The sequence below is a fragment of the Entelurus aequoreus genome, linkage group LG10, assembly GCF_033978785.1.
Source record: "Entelurus aequoreus isolate RoL-2023_Sb linkage group LG10, RoL_Eaeq_v1.1, whole genome shotgun sequence".
Lineage (NCBI taxonomy): Eukaryota > Metazoa > Chordata > Actinopteri > Syngnathiformes > Syngnathidae > Entelurus > Entelurus aequoreus.
This window is the reverse complement of record NC_084740.1, coordinates 80,747,852-80,772,616: the sequence shown is the minus strand read 5'-3', so window position 1 is coordinate 80,772,616 and position 24,765 is coordinate 80,747,852. Positions and strand designations below refer to the sequence as shown.

The following is a 24,765-nucleotide window of genomic DNA, read 5'->3' as shown; positions in this document are numbered from 1 at the left end:
AGTCTAAAAAACACATTTGTCAATATAAAGAAGTATAAAATAACTATAGTTGCATATAACTTACAGATACAAAGTCTCCAAGGCAAACGTGTATTAGAACGTATCCAGTAACAAATGTGTCTGCATCATTCAACACACTACATCATGAGGTTAAATTGATAAATAATAGTGGCCTCTAGGTGTCACCCAAAAAATGACCACTCTACTTCAAGGCGTTGAGGGGATCTGGTTTGGTGGCTGCAGGATTAGGTCTCTGCTTTTTGCAGATGATGTGGTCCTGATGGCTTCAACTGGCCAGGATCTTCAGCTCTCACTGGATTGGTTCGCAGCTGAGTGTGAAGCGACTGGGATGAGAATCAGCACCTCCAAGTCCGAGTCCATGGTTCTCGCCCGGAAAAGGGTGGAGTGCCATCTCCGGATTGCGGAGGAGACCCTGCCCCAAGTGGAGGAGTTCAAGTACCTAGGAGTCTTGTTCACGAGTGAGGGAAGAGTGGATCGTGAGATCGACAGGCGGATCGGTGCGGCGTCTTCAGTAATGCGGACGCTGTATCGATCCGTTGTGGTGAAGAAGGAGCTGAGCCGGAAGGCAAAGCTCTCAATTTACCGGTCGATCTACGTTCCCATCCTCACCTATGGTCATGAGCTTTGGGTCATGACCAAAAGGACAAGATCACGGGTACAAGCGGCCCAAATGTGGCGGGTCTCTCCCTTAGAGATAGGGTGAGAAGCTCTGCCATCCGGGGGGAGCTCAAAGTAAAGCCGCTGCTTCTCCACATGGAGAGGAGCCAGATGAGGTGATCCGGGCATCTGGTCAGGATGCCACCCGAACGCCTCCCTAGGGAGGTGTTTAGGGCACGACCGGTAGGAGGCCACGGGGAAGACCCAGGACACGTTGGGAAGACTATGTCTCCCGGCTGGCCTGGGAATGCCTCGGGATCCCCCGGGAAGAGCTGGACGAAGTGGCTGGGGAGAGGGAAGTCTGGGTTTCCCTGCTTAGGCTGCTGCCCCCGCGACTTGACCTCGGATAAGCGGAAGAAAATGGATGAATGGATGGATGGATACTTCAACGTAAAGGCAGCATAAATCCATTCCAGACGGTTCATAATTAATATGTTAAGGTTTTTCATACTTACCATTTTTCTCTATTTTAATCTTTTCAAATAATCAATCCGTTTATAACATTTAACAATACAAAATAATAAAAAAGTTAAAACAAATTAAAATAATCAGAAGGTTGCCTACAGCCACAGCTATTATTGCCCGTATTATTTTTTTACTCAACAAAAATTAGAGACCCCAGGAACCGCAAGAAACCTGGTGACCAAAGTAAACTATACAGAGAGTTGTTTACGTTTCCATTTTTTTCGGTTACCTTTTTTTTTTTTTACATTGATTAATTAGTCACAAAGTGTAACAATAAATTAGACTCTATTAAAGGTTAGTATTAGTATAGAAAGTAACGTTTGTATCTTGTCTCCATCCCAGGTGGCCTTCACTGTTCTGTTTGACCTGGAGGCTCTTCTGAAGATATGGTGTCTGGGCTTCACGGGCTACATCAGCTCCTCCCTGCACAAGTTTGAACTGCTGCTGGTTGTGGGCACCACCCTGCACATCTACCCCGACCTCTACCACTCCCAGTTCACCTACTTCCAGGTTGGAGTTCAGCGCTAACATAATGTGTCAGTGTTCCCCCTCGCTTTGTCAACAGGAGTAATAATGTGTGATGCTGTTGTTCTCTCCAGAGGTGAGTCACCGTGTTTAGCTCCGTCCGCTCATGTGATTTAGTTTCATACGGATCGTTTCAGGCATATAGCTTGGGTGAACAGGTGGCTTTACAGGGAAGAGTGCATTATTGCATGGCTCTTAACCCTGTGACCTTGTTGTTGGTGCGCCCGTGGACAACTGGAAGACAGAGAAAGGTCTCCTTGATGGGTCTTTAATGAACCCTGACCATACAAGCTGCCCTCGACACACTCTGGCTCGCTCTCAAAAGCTGCCATCCGCCCTTGTAATGCATATTCTCAAGCAGCATGTTATAATAGCTTTAAAAATAGCTGCATGGGTGTGCATCGCCTTTTGCTTTATTACATTGTCAGACACCCCAAAGATGACAAGATTAGCCCAAGAGCAATGCCTGTATCATATTAAATCAGGCAATGAGACAATATAGTTCTACGATACAGTATCCTGCACCTTTCACACTGCAGAAGCCATGTTATATCTTCTCAAGAGACAATGCTACATGAAAACAATGTAGATATTAGGGGTGTATTGAACCGTTTCGGTATGGGGGTTTCGGTTCGGTTCGGTTCGGAGGTGTACCGAACGAGTTTCCACACGAACATATTAAGTAGCCCCCTCCACTTCCTTCTGCCTCTCTTTCTGTCAGTACTCTACACAGCACCCAGCATTGTCACACCCACACAACCACCTGATTGGTTACAAACAGAGCGGTAACAGCCAATCAGCAGTGCGTATTCAGAGCGCATGTAGTCAGTGCTTAGTGTTTAGCAGGTAAGCATCAGTCAGCGGACTCTCCCCAAATGATAATAAACACCTCCCAGTCAACTACTAGTAACATCACTATGAGCCCGTTGACCTTCTAGAACAGGGGTCGGCAACCCAAAATGTTGAAAGAGCCATATTGGACCAAAAAATACAAAAACAAATCTGTCTGGAGCCGCAAAAAATTAAAAGCCATATTACATGTGTCTTGAGATATACATTTAATTAAGAGGACTTAAAGGAAACTAAATGACCTCAAATATACCTACAAATGAGGCATAATGATGCAATATGTACATATCGCTAGCCTAAATAGCATGTTAGCATCGATTAGCTTGCAGTCATGCAGTGACCAAATATGTCAGATTAGCACTCCACACAAGTCAATAACATCAACAAAACTCACCTTTGTGCACTCATGCACAACGTTAAAAGTGTGGTGGACAAAATGAGACAGAAAAAGAAGTGGCATAAAACACGTCCTAGAAAGTCGGAGAAAGTTATACATGTAAACAAACTATACGGTGAGTTCAAGGACCGCCAAAATTAGTGGGACAAAACGGCGCTCGCCAAATACTTGAATCAGTGAAGCATGTTTAATATAAACAGTGTGATTTATAACAATTAGGGAGGTTTGTGTCATGTTTGTCCTCATACAGAAACCATACTAAAACAAAAAAATAGATTTTTTTTCCCCTCATCTTTTTCCATTCTTCATACATTTTTGAAAAATCTCCAGAGAGCCACTAGGGCGGCGCTAAAGAGCCGCATGCGGCTCTAGAGCCGCGGGTTGCCGACCCCTGTTCTAGAAGTATAAAAGGCAGCTCAGCTCGCTCGCAGTCCTGGCTTGAGGTGAAGGCTAATTCGCTTTTAGCGTAACGTTAGCTCATTTTGTGGTGTGCGTGTGTGTGTGTGTTACGGACAGCAAAGCCCTGTCGGTCTGTTATTTAAATGTACCTTTTTCTGTGTTGATTGAGCTATGTTGAAGCAGCAAAAAAGGACATTATGTTAAATGAAGAGTTTCTGTCTCTGATAGTTGATATAATAATGTAAGTGCATCATTGAGCCTACATGAACTCCATGGTGTTCAGGGATGAATAGTCTCTCCTATTGCTTTTGTACTATTTTTTCAGCTATAGTTACATTAATCATTAGTAATGCAGCAGCCTAGTTTTGAATGGCAGGGTCCCTGCTATCACATGTTGATAACAATATAACATTTGTATAATAATAAATCAACTACAGGCTTCCCAAATGCTGTAATAAATGAAGCATGATGAGTTGACTTGAAACTATTTAATGTTGCACTTTTTATATGTAGAAGAAAAGTTTTGTCATTTTATTTAATCTGAGCAACAACTTGAGGCAGTTTAATGTTGATTAACGTGGGCAGAATTATTATAGTGTTCCCAATGTTAAAAGGATAAAGCCATTGTTTACAAATTTGGTAAATAAATAACCAAAAAATGTACCGAAAATGAACCGAACCAAGGTACGTACAGAACCGAATTTTTTGTGTACCGTTACAACCCTAGTAGATATACTTTAGAGTTGTCTGTGTACAGCTTGTATAGCGGTATGGAATTACTATCCATTGAAAATAAGCGAACGCTATTATACAGCTGGTAACACAAGTGAGTATTGTACATCTCAGAGTGAACATTTGAGCACTATTGTTATATAGCACTGTCCTCTTCAGCATGGAATTCACCCACCTTGCACTCCTCCACCTTCCTTCCGCTTGAAAATTCCCCACAGGTGCTAAAAATTGGTTCAAGTGGGGGAGGAGAAATACTTGGTCACTCTTGAAATACCTCAGCAAGGCACTCGTCGTCTTGGAGGTCTGTTTGGACTCCTTATCGTGTTGGAAGAGTTGCCGTCTCAAAATGTCACGTTATATGCGTGAAGTCAGGTTTCCATTAACCGAGGTCCCCAGTTGCTGGTTGCATTCGTTCAGCCCCAGACCGTGACTCTACCACCACCACGCTTTACTATAGGCAAGACACAAGTCACTTTCTCCTGACTTGTGTTGCCAGACAAAAAATGCTATGTGTTGTTTTATGATGAAAAGTGAGGGGTGTACTTACTTTTGTCAAATGTTTCTAAGGGGACCATGCTGTATTTCAGAAGAGGGATGTATGTCAGTAGGATATTTTCAGTACCACATATCAATATGCCTGGTTCACACCAACGGCGCTTGCCGCGCTTTAAAGCGGCGAGCAAAGCGCCGTCATTTTTGTCAATTTTTCCACGAATATCCCGATCTCTGAAGTAATGTTATGCTTTGATACGCTCTGATACGAATTAGTTGCCGCTTTGTTACCGTTCCTCACGCTTTGATCCCGCTTTGATACGCTTTAAATCACGCTTTGATACGTTTTATTACGCTTTATTGAACTTTATTACGCTTTGATGCGATCCTGGCGCTTTAAATCAGGCTCTGACACGATTATCAAGCTCTGTTGTGCATTGTTACAACAAAAATAAGAAAAAAATGTGAAAAACTCTGTATACTGTTTTGCACACATTTTTTATATTCATTTATTTTTTCAATTTCTCTTTTTTTGTTGTATTATGTTTTATATCTTCATTTCTTTTATTTTTGTCATCTTAATAAATATCTATCTTTCATTTCTTATGCTAGTTGAAAATAACAAAAGGCAATTATCCACTCATTTTTTATATTCATTTATTTTTTAAATTTCTCTTTTTTTTCGTTATATTACGTTTTATATCTTCATTTCTTTTATTTTTGTCATCTTAATAAATATCTATCTTTCATTTCTTATGCTAGTTGAAAATAATAAAAGGCAATTATCCACACATTTTTTATATTCATTTATTTTTTCAATTTCTCCCGTTATATTATGTTTTATATCTTCATTTCTTTTATTTTTGTCATCTTAATAAATATCTATCTTTCAATTCTTATGCTAGTTGAAAATAATAAAAGGCATTTCTTTTATAAAACGTAACATATTCTCTTTATCATTAACATTTTCATACAGAAAAATGATAAGACAGTAATGTCAAAGTGCAACATCAAACAGCAGAAGTACAGAAACAATGATCATCGTATAAAAAAGGCAATGATGCAAAAGAGAATGGATTTGTAATCCTGTGTTGGTTTTCCATAAAAGTTTCAATGTCACTAGTCAATATCACAGTCACTTCCTATTTGTAGTTGTAGACTGGGGTCCGCGCTTTGAACCAAGATCTGTTAAGCTTTCCTACGCTTTTAGTCAAGTTTTGCTGAGCTTTATCACACTTTGATACGCTCTCGGCGCTTTATTCCATTCTTGACAGAGCGCAGAATTTTTTTAAACCGTTTAAAACATTTTGCCGAACTTGCCACATGTCCCGCTTCACTACAAGCTTTCCCACCATCCATTAGGACCCTCACGCTTTAATCAGGCTTTGTTACGCTATAACGCCGCTTTGCATGCCGCTTTAAAGCGCCGTCAAAGCGCCGTTGGTGTGAACCTAGCATTATCGATACCGATATTCACGGTACTCTTATCGGTATGATATGTACCGTATTTTCCGGACCATAGGGACCACCGGATTATAAGGCGCACTGGCGATGAGCGGGTCTAGTCCATACTTGCCAACCCTCCCGATTTTCCCAGGAGACTCCCAAATTTCAGTGCCCCTCCCGAAAATCTCCCGGGACAACCATTGTCCCGAATTTGTTCGGGACTATGGTTTGTTCTGAGTGTGTTTTTTTCATTAGTTGTCGTCGGAACAAAATGCCACATGCTTCTCCAGCCTCACTTATCGGCTTCGACACGGCTTGGAATGATTTGTAATCAGCCAATGGAGCCCTCGCCGCTCTCTTGCGTGTTCAGAATTGTAATGACTTCAGTAGCGGCGTGAATCAACAGCCCAGTCAATTCGATTCATTCAGAAAAGGCATGGCTGATTCTTGGACCTTTCAAGTTGGGCGGTGACACCGAGCCAATACCGCTTGAAACGGATGTCTGCGACAGCGACGATGTGTTACATCACGCTATTAGATTCCATGCAAACCATTTCCTTGTCTTGCGAGAGCCCAGAATCACGCTGGCGGGATGACAGGGACGCCATTGTCTGAGTGTGATTTATCGGTTGTCAGTGGCAGCAAGGAAAGCACAGTTTATCTGCCATATTACACTAATCCTATTCCAAATGCATCCACTTTGCATCCATCCAAGAAAACAGCTGGAGATGATATTACACATTTCATGCATCATCATCTAGGCAGGGACATGTCCAATCATTGTGACAATCAATCAACTCTATGCATATTCTTCTCTGCCATCCAAGGTCCTTCGAGTGGTGCGCTTGATCAAGATCTCTCCCGCCTTGGAGGACTTTGTCTACAAGATCTTTGGACCGGGCAAAAAGTTAGGCAGCCTGGTGGTGTTCACAGCCAGCCTCCTCATCGTCATGTCAGCCATCAGCCTGCAGATGTTCTGCTTCGTGGAAGAACTGGACCGCTTTACCACGTTCCCCAGGGTAAGAAACCACCCTTAGTGTACCACAGCACTGACTGATTGATTAATTGAAACTTTTCTTAGTACACTACCGTTCAAAAGTTTGGGGTCACATTGAAATGTCCTTATTTTTGAAGGAAAAGCACTGTACTTTTCAATGAAGATAACTTTAAACTAGTCTTAACTTGAAAGAAATACACTCTATACATTGCTAATGTGGTAAATGACTATTCTAGCTGCAAATGTCTGCTTTTTGGTGCAATATCTACATAGGTGTATGGAGGCCCATTTCCAGAAACTATCACTCCAGTGTTCTAATGGTACAATGTGTTTGCTCATTGGCTCAGAAGGCTAATTGATGATTAGAAAACCCTTGTGCAATCATGTTCACACATTTGAAAACACTTTAGCTCGTTACAGAAGCTACAAAACGGACCTTCCTTTGAGCAGATTGAGTTTCTGGAGCATCACATTTGTGGGGTCAATTAAACACTCAAAATGGCCAGAAAAAGAGAAATTTCATCTGAAACTCGACAGTCTATTCTTGTTCTTAGAAATGAAGGCTATTCCACAAAATTGTTTGGGTGACCCCAAACTTTTGAACGGTAGTGTATATTGCACAGTTCAGTACATATTCTGTACAATTGACCACTAAATGGTAACACCCGAATACGTTTTTCGACTTGTTTAAGTCGGGGTCCACTTACATTGATTAATGATACAGATATATAATATTTTCATAATACAGTCTTCACACAAGATAATCATCAGAGTATATACATTGAATTATTTACATTATTTACAATCCGGGGTGTGGGATGTGGAGGGGGGGTTTAGGTAATCAGAAAGTATAAGAAAAAGTGTCTACATTTGATTATTTACATTTGATTATTTACAATCCGGGGAGGTAGGATGTGGTAGGGAGGGTGTTAGTTTAGGGTTGAAGTTGCCTGGAGGTGTTCTTTTAGTGCGGTTTTGAAGGAGGATAGAGATGCAGCCTTCATTGTTCATTAAACAAATTGCAAAAGATGTCCAGAATACTGTGGAATTATGAAATGAAAACAGAGCTTTTTGTATAGGATTCTACGGGGTACCATAACTTCCGTTTAACTGACTATGTCACGCGCATACGTCATCATAGTCAGCCGGATATTTCCCGGGAAATTTAAAATGTCACTTTATAAGTTAACCCGGCCGTATTGGCATGTGTTGCAATGTTAAGATTTCATCATTGATATATAAACTATCAGACTGCGTGGTCGCTAGTAGTGGCTTTCAGTAGGCCTTTAAAAAAGTAGTTTTCTACTTGTGAGTGTTGATGCCACAGCTTTGCAACAGTTGATATTCTAGTTTCAAGCATGTTTTACTCAATATAGGTCATCAAATCTCAGCAACAAGCTGTAATATCTTACTGAGATCATTTAGGAACAAAACACTTAAAACAAGTAAAACACTCTAACATAAAATCTGCTTAGTGAGAAGAATGATCTTATCAGACAGAAAATAAGCAAATATCACCCTTATTTGAGATATTTCATCTTACTTAGCATTGCCAGAGTAGATCTATCTATGCGTACAAGTTGCTCACGAGCAGATGCCGCCTAAATATTGTGCTGTCATTCTTCCAATCTCCTCGCCTGGTCCGTGTGGCGTCTGCCCACACGTTTGTCATGTTTGTAATTGCTCTCCTCCTGGCCGACATGTAGCTTGTATCATTATTTGCAATTATCGGACTGTGGGAGTAAGAAGAGGAGTGGTGTATCGGGGAAGAGGTTGTTATTAGTCCGAGAGAGGCTGAGAATAAGAAAGTGCAGGCGTGTACCCGCATCCTTTGACCTCCAAGTGCAGCAGATGATTATGTTGCTAAATCTCGCCATGGCAGCTTGGAGAGCTGAGAGGTGGTCAGGAGAAGCATTACATCCGCCTCCGTTTTCACCTTGTGTTGCACTCTATGGCCTGTTCCTAACCCCTGCTTACATTCTCTCTTCTAGGCATTCATGTCCATGTTCCAGATCTTGACCCAGGAGGGCTGGATAGATGTCATGGACCAGACCCTGGTAGCAGTGGGTCACATGTGGGCTCCAGTAGTTGCCATTTACTTCATCCTTTACCATCTGTTTGCTACCCTGGTGAGAATCTTTATTTGTATTTTATACCTTGTGTGTCTGTAGCTCTAATGCTAATGAGCTGTTTGTCCATACTTATCTCCACAAGTGTGTAGCTCCATTAAGCACTATTGTGTACTGTATCCACTTTTTACATTTACACATGCCCAATACAAAAATCCTTATTTTAAGATGTGTAGCGAACCGACATTTTTATTTTTTAACTGTCCTCTACACTGCAAAAACTGAAATCTAAGTAAGATTGAATATCTCAAATAAGGGTGATATTTGCTTATTTTCTGTCTGATAAGATCATTCTTCTCACTAAGCAGATTTTATGTTAGAGTGTTTTACTTGTTTTAAGTGTTTTGGCCCTAAATGATCTCAGTAAGATATTACAGCTTGTTGCTGAGATTTGATGAGCTATATTGAGTCAAACATGCTTGAAACTAGAATATCAACTGTTGCAAAGCTGTGTCATCAACACTCACAAGTAGGGATGTCCGATAATGGCTTTTTGCCGATATCCGATATGCCGATATTGTCCAACTCTTTAATTACCGATACCGATATCAACCGATATATACAGTCGTGGAATTAACACATTATTATGCCTAATTTGGACAACCAGGTATGGTTAAGATAAGGTACTTTTTAAAAAAATGAATCAAATAAAATAAGATAAATAAATTAAAAACATTTTCTTGAATAAAAAAGAAAGTACAACAATATAAAAGCAGTTACATAGAAACTAGTAATTAATGAAAATGAGTAAAATTAAGTGTTAAAGGTTAGTACAATTAGTGGAGCAGCAGCACGCACAATCATGTGTGCTTGCAGACTGTATCCCTTGCAGACTGTATTGATATATATTGATATATAATGTAGGAAGCAGAATATTAATAACAGAAAGAAACAACCCTTTTGTGTGAATGAGTGTAAATGGGGGAGGGAGGTTTTTTGGGTTGGTGCACTAATTGTAAGTGTATCTTGTGTTTTTTATGTGGATTTAATAAAAAAAAACCAAAAAAAAAACCGATACTGATAATAAAAAAACCGATACCGATAATTTCCGATATTACATTTTGACGCATTTATCGGCCAATAATATCGGCAGACTGATATTATCGGACATCTCTACTCACAAGCATAAAACTACTTTTTTAAAGTAATCATTTCTTATTTCAAGCATGAAACAAAAAAAAATCATGACTTTGACACAATTGTGTCTCATAATTAAAACAGATGACAGCCAAATGGACTTTGCTGTTTTATTTCCAATGAAACAATAGAAAACACGTACTCATATAGTAGTACAGTTGGCACAGTACAGTAAACTGACAGTTAATATTTAAACATGTGACATTTCTAACAATTTTGAACAGAAACATTCATGCACATTCAGATAAATTCTTCAAAATTACAACTAAAAATATTTTTGTCTGGAGGCCGGGCTGTATATATGCGCACTAATTGACTGAAAGAGCACGCACTTGGCGCGATGATGTCATGTTATCCATGGAAAAATGCATTTTTAGACCATATGATTTGCCTGAGCGGCTAGGAGACCCAGAGAGTAACAAGCGCTTGCCTTGTTGCCTTTCCATTAAGAACAATAAATTAGTTTTTAGTATAAGTTTGCTGGTTTCAAGAAATGTAATGCCGAGCGCATATCATTATGTCAAGATAATGGCACTAGCATTTACTTCATTTAAGAATATTTTTCAACATATTGAGCAAAAAGGTCTCTTTTTTTTTTTCTACCAAGAAAAGTGCACTTGTTATTAGTGAGAATATACTTATTTTAAGCTATTTTGGGTTCATTGAAGTTAGCTAATTTTACTTGTTTTGGAAAGTCTTGACAAGCCAAATTTTCTTGTTCTATTGGCAGATAATTTTGCTTAGTTCAAATAAAATACCCCTCATTTTTGTATTTGTTTTTCTTGTTATTGAACACTGACTTTTTGCAGTGTAAGACAGTGGTCCCCACCCTTTTTTGCACCACGGACCGATTTAATGTTGGCATTATTTTCGGGGACCGGCTTCCTACTTGTGAAAAATACAACTCACTATAACGCTGAATTACACTGCAAAAACTGAAATCTAAGTAAGATGAAATATCTCAAATAAGGGTGATATTTGCTTATTTTCTGTCTGATAAGATAATTCTTCTCACTAAGCAGATTTTATGTTAGAGTGTTTTACTTGTTTTAAGTGTTTTGGTCCTAAATGATCTCAGTAAGATATTAGACTTAGACTTCGACTTCGACTTCCTTTTTATTGTCATTCAAATTTGAACTTTACAGTACAGATAAAAATGAAATTTCGTTACATAAGCTCATGGTAGTGCAGGATAAAAAAGCAATAAGGTGCATATATGAATAAATAAATAGGTTACTGTACAGATAATATATTGCACTTTTTTCACATGCATTCACGTTTATGGATGTATGTTATTTTGTCTTTTTTATTCATTTTGGGGGGAGTTGAGGGGATAATTATGATGCGTTCAAGAGTCTTATGGCCTGAGGGAAGAAGCTGTTACAGAACCTGGAGGTTCTGCTTCGGAGGCTGCGGAACCTCTTTCTAGAGTCCAGCAGTGAAAACAGTCCTTGGTGGGGGTGGGAGGAGTCTTTGCAGATTTTCTGAGCTCTGGTCAGGCAGCGGCTTTTCGCCATCTCCTGGATAGGAGGAAGAGGAGTCAGCTTGTTGCTGAGATTTGATGACCTATATTGAGTAAAACATGCTTGAAACTATTTTTGTCCAAATGTCCAAAACACACCCAGCAATGGTGCACAGGAAGGAGGGGAAAAGGCGGCCAAAACGATCAAAAGACCCAATTTTGTCCAAAATACCTCCCCGGGTTCCAGTCCCACGAGTCCCGCCGCCGGCCGCATAAATCCCGGGATGCAAAAAATGTCCAAAACGCACCCAGCAAAGTCCCAAGGAAAGTGGGGGAGAAAAGTGAGAAAAGTCGTCAAAAGTCCTCAAAAATGTTCAAAATACCAACCCAGGTTCGAGTCCCATAAGTCCTGCCGCCGGCCGCGCAAGTCCCGGGATGCCCAAAATGTCCATGACACACCCAGCCGAGTCCCACGGGGAAGGGGGATAAAAGTCGGCAAAAGTCCCAAAAATGTTCAAAATACCTACCCAGATTCGAGTCCCACATGGAGTCTTAAGATTTGTGGCACTTGAACCCGGGTGTGATTTTTGAACATTTTACCGACTTTTCTCACTTTTCTCCCCGCCTTCCCGTGGGACTTTGCTGGGCGCGTTTTGGACATTTTGGGCATCCCGGGACTTGCGCGGCCGGCGGCGGAACTTGTGGGACTCGAACCTGGGTAGGTATTTTGAACATTTTTAGGACTTTTGCCTACTTTTGCAACTTTTATAGTGCGACTTATATATGTTTTTTTCCTTCTTTATTATGCATTATCGGCCGGTGCGACTTATACTCCGGAGCGACTTATACTCCGAAAAATACGGTAAGTCGCACTGGAGTATAAGTCACATTTTTGGGGGGAAATTTATTTGATAAAAGCCAACACCAAGAATAGACATTTAAAAGGCAATTTCAAATAAATCAAGAATAGTGAACAACAGGCTGAATAAGTGTACGTTATATGAGGCATAAATAACCAACTAAGAACGTGCCTGGTATGTTAACGTAACATATTATGGTAAGAGTCATTCAAATAACTATAACATATAGAACATGCTATACGTTTACCAAACAATCTGTCACTCCTAATCGCTAAATCCCATGAAATCTTATACGTCTTACGTGAATGAGATCAATAATATTGTTTCATATTTTACGCTAATGTGTTAATAATTTCACACATAAGTCGCTCCTGAGTATAAGTCGCACTAACGGCCAAACTATGAAAAAAAAATGCGACTTATAGTCCGAAAAATACGGTAACTGACAAAAAAAATAGACCAAAAACAAATGTCCACTGCAGAGGATGTTGGTTTTTCTTTCACCTTATTTTGAAAGGAACCGTGTTTGGTAAAGTGTGTCTTTTCAATCAGCCAAGACGAAATACAGCTAACAGTTAAAGCAAGCAAACAGCTGCTTAAAGGCCTACTGAAATGACTTTTTTTTCTTTAAACGGGGATAGCAGATCTATTCTATGTGTCATACTTGATCAGTTCGCGATATTGCCATATTTTTGCTGAAAGGATTTAGTATAGAACAACGACAATAAAGATCGCAACTTTTGGTATCTGACAAAAAAAAGCCTTGCCCCTACCGGAAGTAGCGTGACGTAGTCTGTTGAACATTTCCGCAAAGTTCCCTATTGTTTACAATGATGGCCGCCAGAAGTGAGAGCGATTTGGACCGAGAAAGCGACGATTTCCCCAATAATTTGAGCGAGGATGAAAGATTTGTGGATTAGGAAAGTGCAAGTGAAGGACTAGTGGGGAGTTGAAGCTATTCAGATAGGGAAGATGCTGTGAGAGCCGGGTGGGACCTGATACTCAGCTGGGAATGACTACAACAGTAAATAAACACAAGACATATATATACTCTATTAGCCACAACACAACCAGGCTTATATTTAATATGCCACATATGAATCCCGCATAACAAACACCTAGGTTTTTGTTATGCTAGTTCCTAGTTCCTAGCTACTAGCTCGAGCTAGTTATAGCTCGAGCGGGTTATATGGACGTCCATACAACCCACAAATACAATTCAAACACCTGCACAACACACACACTCACTCAGCCCAAAGGACCGTTCACCTAACCCAAGGTTCATAAAGCTTATATATTTAACCAAAGTTACGTACGTGACGCGCACGTACGGGCAAGCGATCAAATGTTTGGAAGCGCAGCTGCGTACTCACGGTACCGCGTCTGGTAAGAGTCTCTGTTGTCCGAGTTCTTTGATCTTGACTGCATCTTTCGGGAATGTAAACAATGAAACACCGGCTGTGTTGTGTTGCTGACTTCCCTCGCAAAAAAAACTTTCTTCTTTGCTTGCTCAGCTTCTTCCTCGATAATGCAATGAACAAATTGCAACAGATTCACCAACACAGATGTCCAGAATACTGTGGAATTTTGCGATGAAAACTGAGCTATTTCGTATTGGCTTCAATGGGGGAGCCATACCTCTGTTAAACTGGCTACGTCACGCGCATACGTCATCCTCCAAAGGCGTTTTCAACCGGAAGTTTAGCGGGAAATTTAAAATGTCACTTTATAAGTTAACCCGGCCGTATTGGCATGTGTTGCAATGTTAAGATTTCATCATTGATATATAAACTATCAGACTGCGTCGTCGGTAGTAGTGGCCGATGCCCCCTCCTCAAGCTTTAATCAGCAGCAGACGTGAGAAGTGCGGACATTTTAGGGTTTGGTCTTCTCAAAATGGGAAAAGATGACTCACACCTCTTCATCCCAGACGAACAGGACGTAGTTTAGGACTCAACAAGTGGCTAATACAATTACAGAGGCTAATTGCGCCTATTTATGCTAAAGTCTCAAATTCCCTGGGAATAATAAAATGTGTCCGTTTCTCCCTTTTTGTGGCCTTTCTAGATCCTTCTCAGTCTTTTTGTGGCCGTCATATTGGATAATCTTGAGCTGGATGAGGACTTGAAGAAGCTCAAACAGGTAGGAGACTCATTTCTTACGTTTCCACCTGTCATTCCCCTGCTCGTCGCAATATTTTATTCACGAGCCGAGTGTTTTTCTGGTGCCAGCTTGGCAACGCTGACGGAACTGAATAATGTATGCACGTGTGGGCCGAGCTGCTCTCACCCCTGCACTGTACTGTACTGTACTGTACTCCCCCTCCAGAGGCTTGATTGAGCAAGTGGGCAGAGCTAATTAGTAGTAAGGAGTGCAATGTTGAGCATGGGCTCAACAAGACAACTTCAATAAGACATTTATTGGCTCCTGTGCAAATGATTGCCATCCCTCAGATTAACTGGAAAAGTGCTGCCATTAGAGAATGTTGCTGGAAAAAATGACTTTTGACCTTTTTTATCTCAAGCATCTTAGGCAGTGTAGCCACCAATTGAGTTGAGTTCTGTCTCTTTCTCTCTCCCGCTCTCTTTTTCTATATGTATATGTACTGTTTATACACACACACACACACATATATATATACAGTATATGCAGTACAGGCCAAAAGTTTGAACACACCTAATTTCAATGCGTTTTTTTTATTTTATTTTCATGACTATTTACATTGTAGATTGTCACTGAAGGCATCAAAACTATGAATGAACACATGTGGAGTTATGTACTTAACAAAAAAAAGGTAAAATAACTGAAAACATGTTTTGTATTCTAGTTTTTTTCCAAATAGCCACTCTTTGCTCTGATTAGGGTTTTGCACACTCATGGCATTCTCTCAATGAACTTCAAGAAGGTTTTCACTTCACAAGGGTCAGTTTTGATGCCTTCAGTGACAATCTACAATGTAAACAGTCATGAAAATAGAGAAAACACATTGAAATGAGAAGGTGTGTCCTGTATATATATATATATATATATATATATATATATATATATATATATATATATATATATATATATATATATATATATATATATATATATATATATATATGTATATATATATATATATGTATATATATATGTATATATATATATATATATATATATATATATATATATATATATATATATATATATATGTATATATATATGTATATATATATATATATATGTATATATATATATATATGTATATATATATATATATTAGGGCTGCAACAACTAATCGATTAAATCGATTAAAATTAGGGATGTCCGACGATAATGGCTTTTTGCCGATATCTGATATTCCGATATTGTCCAACTCTTTAATTACCGATACCGATATCAACTGATACCGATATCAACCGATATATGCAGTCGTGGAATTAACACATTATTATGCCTAATTTGGACAACCAAGTATGGTGAAGATAAGGTACTTTTTTTAAAAATTAGTAAAATAAGATAAATAAATTAAAAACATTTTCTTGAATAAAAAAGAAAGTAAAACAATATAAAAACAGTTACATACAAACTAGTAATGAATGAAAATTTGTAAAATTAAGTGTTAAAGGTTAGTACTATTAGTGGAGCAGCAGCACGCACAATAATGTGTGCTTACGGACTGTATCCCTTGCAGACTGTATTGATATATATTGATATATAATGTAGGAAGCAGAATATTAATAACAGAAAGAAACAACCCTTTTGTGTGAATGAGTGTAAATGGGGGAGGGAGGTTTTTTGGCTTGGTGCACTAATTGTAAGTGTATCTTGTGTTTTTTATGTTGATTTAATTTAAAAAAAAATAAAAATAAAAATAAAAAAAACGATACCGATAATAAAAAAAACGATACCGATAATTTCCGATATTACATTTTAACGCATATATCGGCCGATAATATCGGCAGGCCGATATTATCGGACATCTCTAATTAAAATCGATTATTAAAATAGTTGCCGATTAATTTAGTCATCGATTCGTTGGATCCATGCTATGCGCATGCGCAGAGGCTTTTTTTTTTTTTTTTTAATAACATTTTTTTTTTTAAATTTTTTTATTTTATTTTAATAAACCTTTATTTATAAACTGCAACATGTACAAACAGCTGAGAAACAATAATCAAAATAAGTATGGTGCCAGTATGCTGTTTTTTTTCAATAAAATACTGGATAGGATAGAAATGTAGTTGGTCTCTTTTATCCGATTATTAATCGATTGATCGAAGTAACAATCGACAGATTAATCGATTATCAAATTAATCGTTAGTTGCAGCCCTAATATATATATATATATATATATATATATATATATATATATATATATATATATATATATATATATATATATATATATATATATATATATATATATATATATATATATATATATATATATTAGAAGTGGGAATCTTTGGGCACCTCACGATTCGATTACGATTACAATTCAGGAGCTACGATTCGACCAAAAATCGATTATTTCACATGCAGTCTTAGTAGATCACCCGCAACATGCCTACCAATAGTACAAAACCTAAAACCAGTGAAGTTAGCACATTATGTAAATCGTAAATAAAAACAGAATATAATGATTTGCTAATCCTTTTCAACTTATATTCAATTGAGTAGACTGCAAAGACAACATATTTAATGTTCACACTGAGAAACTTTTTTTTTTTGTGCAAATAATCATTAACTTACAATTTAATGGCAGCAACACATTGCAAAAAAGTTGGCACAGGGGCATTTTTACCACTGTGTTACATGGCCTTTCCTTTTAACAACACTCAGTAAAGGTTTGGGAACTGAGGAGACACATTTTTGAAGCTTCTCAGGTGGAATTCTTTCCCATTCTTGCTTGATGTACAGCTTAAGTTGTTCAACAGTCCGGGGGTCTCCCTTGTGCTATTTTAGGCTTCACATTTTCAATGTCTGGATTACAGGCAGGCCAGTCTAGTACCCGCACTCTTTTACTATGAAGCCACGTTGATGTAACACGTAGCTTGGCATTGTCTTGCTGAAATAAGCAGGGGCGTCCATGGTAACGTTGCTTGGATTGCAACATATGTTGCTCCAAAACCTGTATGTACCTTTCAGCATTAATGGTGCCTTCACAGATGTGTAAGTTACCCATGTCTTGGGCACTAATACACCCCCATACCATCACACATGCTGGCTTTTACACTTTGCGCCTAGAACAATCCGAATGGTTCTTTTCCTCTTTGTTCCAGAGGACACGACGTCCACAGTTTCCGAAAAAACAATTTGAAATGTGGACTCGTCAGAACACTTTTCCACTTTGTATCCGTCCATCTTAGATGAGCTCGGGCCCAGCGAAGCGGCGTCGTTTCTGGGTGTTGTTGATAAATGGCTTTCGCTTTGCGTAGTAGAGTTTTAACTTTCATTTACAGATGTAGCGACAAACTGTAGTTACTGACAGTGGGTTTCTGAAGTGTTCCTGAGCCCATGTGGTGATATCCTTCACACACGGATGTCGGTTTTTGATGCAGTTCCGCCTGAGGGATCGAAGGTCACAGGCTTAGCTGCTTAAGTGTAGTGATTTTTCCAGATTCTCTGAAACTTTTGATGATATTACGGACCGTAGCTGGTGAAATCTCTAAATTCCTTGCAATAGCTGGTTGAGAAATGTTGTTCTTAAACTGTTCAACAATTTGCTCACGCATTTGTTCACAAAGTGGTGACCCTCGCCCCATCCTTGTTTGTGAACGACTGAGCATTTCATGGAATCTACTTTTATACCCAATCATGGCACCCACCTGTTCCCAATTAGCCTGCTCACCTGTGGGATGTTCCAAATAAGTGTTTGATGAGCATTCCTCAACTTTATCAGTCTTTTTTGCTGCTTGTGGTTGATTTTTTTTAAACATGTTGCAGGCATCAAATTCCAAATTAGCTAATATTTGCTAAGTTTACCAGTTCGAACATTAAGTATATTCTCTTTGCAGTCTATTCAATTGAATATAGGTTGAAAAGGTTTTGCAAATCGTTGTATTCTGTTTTTATTATTGTTGTTAAAGGCCTACTGAAAGCCACTACTAGCGACCACGCAGTCTGATAGTTTATATATCAATGATGAAATCTTAATATTGAAACACATGCCAATACGGCCGGGTTAACTTATAAAGTGACATTTTAAATTTCCCGCTAAACTTCCGGTTGAAAACGTCTATGTATGATGACGTATGCGCGTGACGTCGATGGTTGAAACGGAAGTATTCGGACACATTGAATCCAATACAAAAAGCTCTGTTTTCATCGCAAAATTCCACAGTATTCTGGACATCTGTGTTGGTGAATCTTTTGCAATTTGTTTAATGAACAATGAAGACTGCAAAGAAGAAAGTTGTAGGTGGGATCGGTGTATTAGCGGCTGGCTGCAGCAACACAACCAGGAGGACTTTGACTTGGATAGCAGACGCGCTATCCGTCTCCGGGCCGCCGACCGCATCTGTGATCGGGTGAAAGTCCTTCGTCGCTCCGTCGATCGCTGGAACGCAGGTGAGCACGGGTGTTGATGAGCAGATGAGGGCTGGCTGGCGTAGGTGGATAGCTAATGTTTTTAGCATAGCTCTGTGAGGTCCCGTTGCTAAGTTAGCTTCAATGGCGTAGTTAGCAACAGCCTGGAAAGCATTAACCGTGTGGTTACATGTCCATGGTTTAATAGTATTGTTGATTTTCTGTCTTTCCTTCCAGTCAGGGGCTTATTTCTTTTGTTTCTATCTGCAGTTAAGCACGATGCTACCACGTTAGCGCCGTAGCTAAAGTGTTTCGCCGATGTATTGTCGTGGAGATAAAAGTCACTGTGAATGTCCATTTCGCATTCTCGACTCTCATTTTCAAGAGGATATAGTATCCGAGTTGGTTTAAAATACAAATCCGTGATCCACAATAGAAAAAGGAGAGAGTGTGGAATCCAATGAGCCAGCTTGTACCTAAGTTACGGTCAGAGCGAAAAAAGACGCGTCCTGCACTGCACTCTAGTCCTTCACTCTCACGTTCCTCATCCACGCATCTTTCATCCTGGCTCAAATTAATGGGGAAATCGTCACTTTCTCGGTCCGAATTGCTGTCGCTGCATTGAAAACAATGGGGAAATGTGAGGAGCCTTTCAACCTGTGACGTCACGCTACTTCCGGTACAGGCAAGGATTTTTTTATCAGCGACCAAAAGTTGCGAACTTTATCGTTGATGTTCTATACCAGGGGTCACCAACGCGGTGCCCGCGGGCACCAGGTAGCCCGTAAGGACCAGATGAGTAGCCCGCCGGCTTGTTCTAAAAATAGCTCAAATAGCAGCACTTACCAGTGAGCTGCCTCTATTTTTTAAATTTTATTTATTTACTAGCAAGCTGGTCTCGCTTTGCCCGACATTTTTAATTCTAAGAGAGACAAAACTCAAATAAAATTTGAAAATCCAAGAAAATATTTTAAAGACTTGGTCTTCACTTGTTTAAATAAATTCATGAATTTTTTTACTTTGCTTCTTATAACTTTCAGAAAGACAATTTTAGAGAAAAAAATACAACCTTAAAAATGATTTTAGGATTTTTAAACACATATACCTTTTTACCTTTTAAATTCCTTCCTCTTCTTTCCTGACAATTTAAATCAATGTTCAAGTAAATTTTAGTTTTTTATTGTAAAGAATAATAAATACATTTTAATTGAATTCTTCATTTTAGCTTCTGTTTTTTCGACGAAGAATATTTGTGAAATATTTCTTCAAACTTATTATGATTAAAATTCAAAACAATTATTCCGGCAAATCTAGAAAATCTGTAGAATCAAATTTAAATCTTATTTCAAAGGCTTTTGGATTTCTTTTAAAATTTTTGTTCTGGAAAATCTACAAGAAATAATGATTTGTCTTTGTTAGAAATATAGCTTGGTCCAATTTGTTATATATTCTAACAAAGTGCAGATTGGATTTTAACCTATTTAAAACATGTCATCAAAATTCTAAAATTAATCTTAATCAGGAAAAATTACCAATGATGTTCCATAAATTATTTTTTTTATTTTTTCGAAAAGATTCGAATTAGCTAGTTTTTCTCTTCTTTTTTTCAGTTGAATTTTGAATTTTAAAGAGTCGAAATTGAAGATAAACTATGTTTCAAAATGTAATTGTCATTTTTTTCGTGTTTTCTCCTCTTTTAAACCGTTCAATTAAGTGTAAATATCATTAATTATTAATAATAACATAGAGTTAAAGGTAAATTGAGCAAATTGGCTATTTCTGGCAATTTATTTAAGTGTGTATCAAACTGGTAGCCCTTCGCATTAATCAGTACCCAAGAAGTAGCTCTTGCTTTCAAAAAGGTTGGTGACCCCTGTTCTATACTAAATCCTTTCAGCAAAAATATGGCAATATCGCAAAATGATCAAATATAACACATAGAATGGATCTGCTATCCCTGTTTAAATTTAAAAAAATGATTTCAGTAGGCTTTTAAGTTTATTTACCATTTACACAATGTGCCAACTTCACTGCTTTTGGGTTTTGTACATGCATTTTTTTCTAACTTTGCACACGCTATTTATCACTTGTTATCTGGGATCTTAGAAGATCAGGGCTTAAGCGTGTAGCCGCATTGGCTAACACGGTATTGTTTGCTGCTTGTAGTAAATCTTGCCCTAACATCGCATAACCCCCGTCATGCTCTATATACTTGTGGAATATTAGTTGGAAAAACCAGTCAAACATATCAGCTCCACTTGGATGCTATCGTCTTACGCTTCCATCCGTGAAAGACCTCAGGAACAATGTGTGTGTGCGTGTGTGTGTGTGCGTGTGTGTGTGTGTGTGTGTGTGTGTGTGTGTGTGTGTGTGTGTGTGTGTGTGTGTGTGTGTGTGTGTGTGTGTGCGTGTGTGTGTGTGTGTGTGTGTGTGTGTGTGTGTGTGCGTGTGTGTGTGTGTGTGTGCGTGCTTGTGTCACATTGAAATGGTAATGTATATGTGCAGTTAAGCTTAAAGCAATAAAGCTTACCTGCACAATTATGCATGCTTCCAGTGAACCATTTATCAAGTCATTTCCTGTATCTTTTTCTAAGGGAAAAAGAAAGTCTTATAATTATGCTTTTTTTTTGTCGTGTTATAATACAGCAGTAAAACTAATCTCCAATAACAAATATTCATGTTGATGATACACAACATCCGTCACTCCAGAGTAGGGATGTCCGATAATATCGGCCTGCCGATATTATCGGCCGATAAATGCATTAAAATGTAATATCGGAAATTATTGGTATCGGTTTTTTTTATTAACTGTATCGTTTTTTTTGTGTTTTTTTTTTGTTTTTTTTATTAAATCAACATAAAAAACACAAGATACACTTACAATTAGTGCACCAACCCAAAAAACCTCCCTCCCCCCATTTCTTTCTGTTATTAATATTCTGCTTCCTACATTATATATCAATATATATCAATACAGTCTGCAAGGGATACAGTCCGTAAGCACACATGATTGTGCGTGCTGCTGCTCCACTAATAGTACTAACCTTTAACACTTAATTTTACTCATTTTCATTAATTACTAGTTTCTATGTAACTGTTTTTATATTGTTTTACTTTCTTTTTTATTCAAGAAAATGTTTTTAATTTAGTTATCTTATTTTATTATTATTTTTAAAAGTACCTTATCTTCACCATACCTGGTTGTCCAAATTAGGCATAATAATGTGTTAATTCCACGACTGCATATATCGGTTGATATCGGTATCGGTTGATATCGGTAATTAAAGAGTTGGACAACATCGGAATATCGGATATCGGCAAAAAGCCATTATCGGACATCCCTACTCCAGAGTGCTTTCCTCTCATATGCGCTGAGAATTTTGCTGCACTCGCAAGCGGCCACGAGTTTAACCGCTGCAACTCGGGGGGATTTTTCTCCAAGTGTGATAGGTCAGCGTCACACTGAGTCTACATTCCTGCAGCATCAGTCGATCCTCACAGAGCACTTGTGAGTCACGCCCTATTAAAAATGCACACCTTAGAGGCCAAAGAGCCTGTTTTGGCTGCAGGTATTTGCAGATTCACCTTATGACTCACAGCCCAAAATAACAGCGACGCAGAGACCCCATCAAATAAAAGCACTTTGTGACAGGAAGAAGAGAAACATGCATGCAGTTTGTGAAGGCTTTTTGACTTTAAAGGCCTACCGAAATGACATTTTTTTATTTAAACGGGGATAGCAGATCCATTCTATGTGTCATACTTGATCATTTCGCGATATTGACATATTTTTGCTGAAAGGATTTAGTAGAGAACAACGACGATAAAGGTCGCAACTTTTGGTCGCTGATAAAAAAAAAATCCTTGCCTGTACCGGAAGTAGCGTGACGTCGCAGGTTGTGGAGCTCCTCACATTTGCACGTTGTTTACACCAGCAGCGAGAGCGATTCGGACCAAGAAAGCGACGATTACCCCATTAATGTGAGCGAGGATGAAAGATTCGTGGATGAGGAACGTGAGAGTGAAGGACTAGAGTGCAGTGCAGGACGTATCTTTTTTCGCTCTGACCGTAACTTAGGTACAAGCTGGCTCATTGGATTCCACACTCTCTCCTTTTTATATTGCGGATCACGGATTTGTATTTTAAACCACCTGGGATACTATATCCTCTTGAAAATGAGAGTCGAGAACGCGAAATGGACATTCACAGTGACTTTTATCTCCACGACAATACATCGGCGAAGCACTTTAGCTACGGAGCTAACGTGGTAGCATCGTGCTTAAATGCAGATAGAAACAAAAGAAATAAGCCCCTGACTGGAAGGATAGACAGCAGATCAACTATACTACTATCAGGAGACACCAAACCAAACACTGGACCTGTAACTACACAGTTAATGCTGTGCCGCCTGTCGAAGCCTAGCAATGCTGTTGCTAACGACGCCATTGAAGCTAACTTAGCTATGGGACCTCGTCAGAGCTATGATAAAAACATTAGCTATTTTGAGATGAAAACAGAGCTTTTTGTATTGGATACAATGTGTCCAAATACTTCCGTTTCAACCATCGACGTCACGCGCATACGTCATCATACATAGACGTTTTCAACCGGAAGTTTAGCGGGAAATTTAAAATGTCACTTTATAAGTTAACCCGGCCGTATTGGCATGTGTTGCAATGTTAAGATTTCATCATTGATATATAAACTATCAGACTGCGTGGTCGCTAGTAGTGGCTTTCAGTAGGCCTTTAATGTCTAAATAATAAAGTTGTGGTAAAGTCACAGTATCACCACACTCCACTCCACGTTGCTGCTTACCTCTCATCTCTCTGCATTACTGTGCAATGATACGCTATACTCTTAGGTAGTGGTGTAACGGTACACAACAATTTCGGTTCGGTACGTACCTCGGTTTAGAGGTCACGGTTCGGTTAATTTTCGGTACAGTAAGTAAACAACAAAATATACATTTTTGGGTTATTTATTTACCAAATTTGCAAAATATTCCACCAAAATATTTTTCTTAGTGTAATTTTTGATATGAAGTAATGGGAACCTTGGATAGGTCAATAATTCATAATAACATTGATTTTGATTCATTATTATGTTTTGAGCAATGACAGTTTGAAAGAAAAAAAAAAAACAGCTTTGTTTTATTAGTCAACATTGCAACTTTTTCTAAATTACATTTAACCTTTAAGCTTTTTTATTTAACTTTTGTCATGTTTTTGTTTATTTGAATAGTATTTTTAGAATGTGCCGTGGGCCTTTAAAACATTAGCTGTGGGCCGCAAATGGCCCCCGGGGCACACTTTTGACACCTCTGCTATAGATAATAAAACAATAAATGTGATAAATCTATGGATAAAAAGCAGAGCCTGGCGACGCATGCGCGTTTATCATAACTCTCTCTCTCTCTCTCTCTCTCTCTGCCCCTCCCTCACAATTTGTTTTGTTTTTAACCCCTTCTTAACCCTGAACGTACATTGAAAATACACGCAACTAGGGATGTCCGATAATATCGGCCTGCCGATATTATCGGCCGATAAATGCTTTAAAATGTAATATCGGAAATTATCGGTATCATTTTTTTTATTATCTGTATTGTTTTTTTTTGTATTTTTTTTTGTATTTTTTTTTTATTAAATCAACATAAAAAACACAAGATACACTTACAATTAGT

The 24,765-nt window shown here is 38.7% G+C and overlaps 1 protein-coding gene across 5 annotated transcripts in view; it reads left to right on the top strand.

The window, feature by feature from the left end:
* The window catches only part of nalcn (sodium leak channel, non-selective), a 453,873-nt gene that overhangs the window by 96,073 nt on the left and 333,035 nt on the right, over positions 1-24,765 (top strand). For all 5 annotated transcript variants that reach the window (XM_062061820.1, XM_062061819.1, XM_062061821.1 and 2 more), the window contains 4 exons: positions 1,486-1,653; positions 6,811-7,002; positions 8,972-9,109; positions 14,636-14,710. In XM_062061820.1, the coding sequence (XP_061917804.1) occupies positions 1,486-1,653; positions 6,811-7,002; positions 8,972-9,109; positions 14,636-14,710 (573 nt within the window). The remainder of the gene's footprint in view (positions 1-1,485; positions 1,654-6,810; positions 7,003-8,971; positions 9,110-14,635; positions 14,711-24,765) is intronic.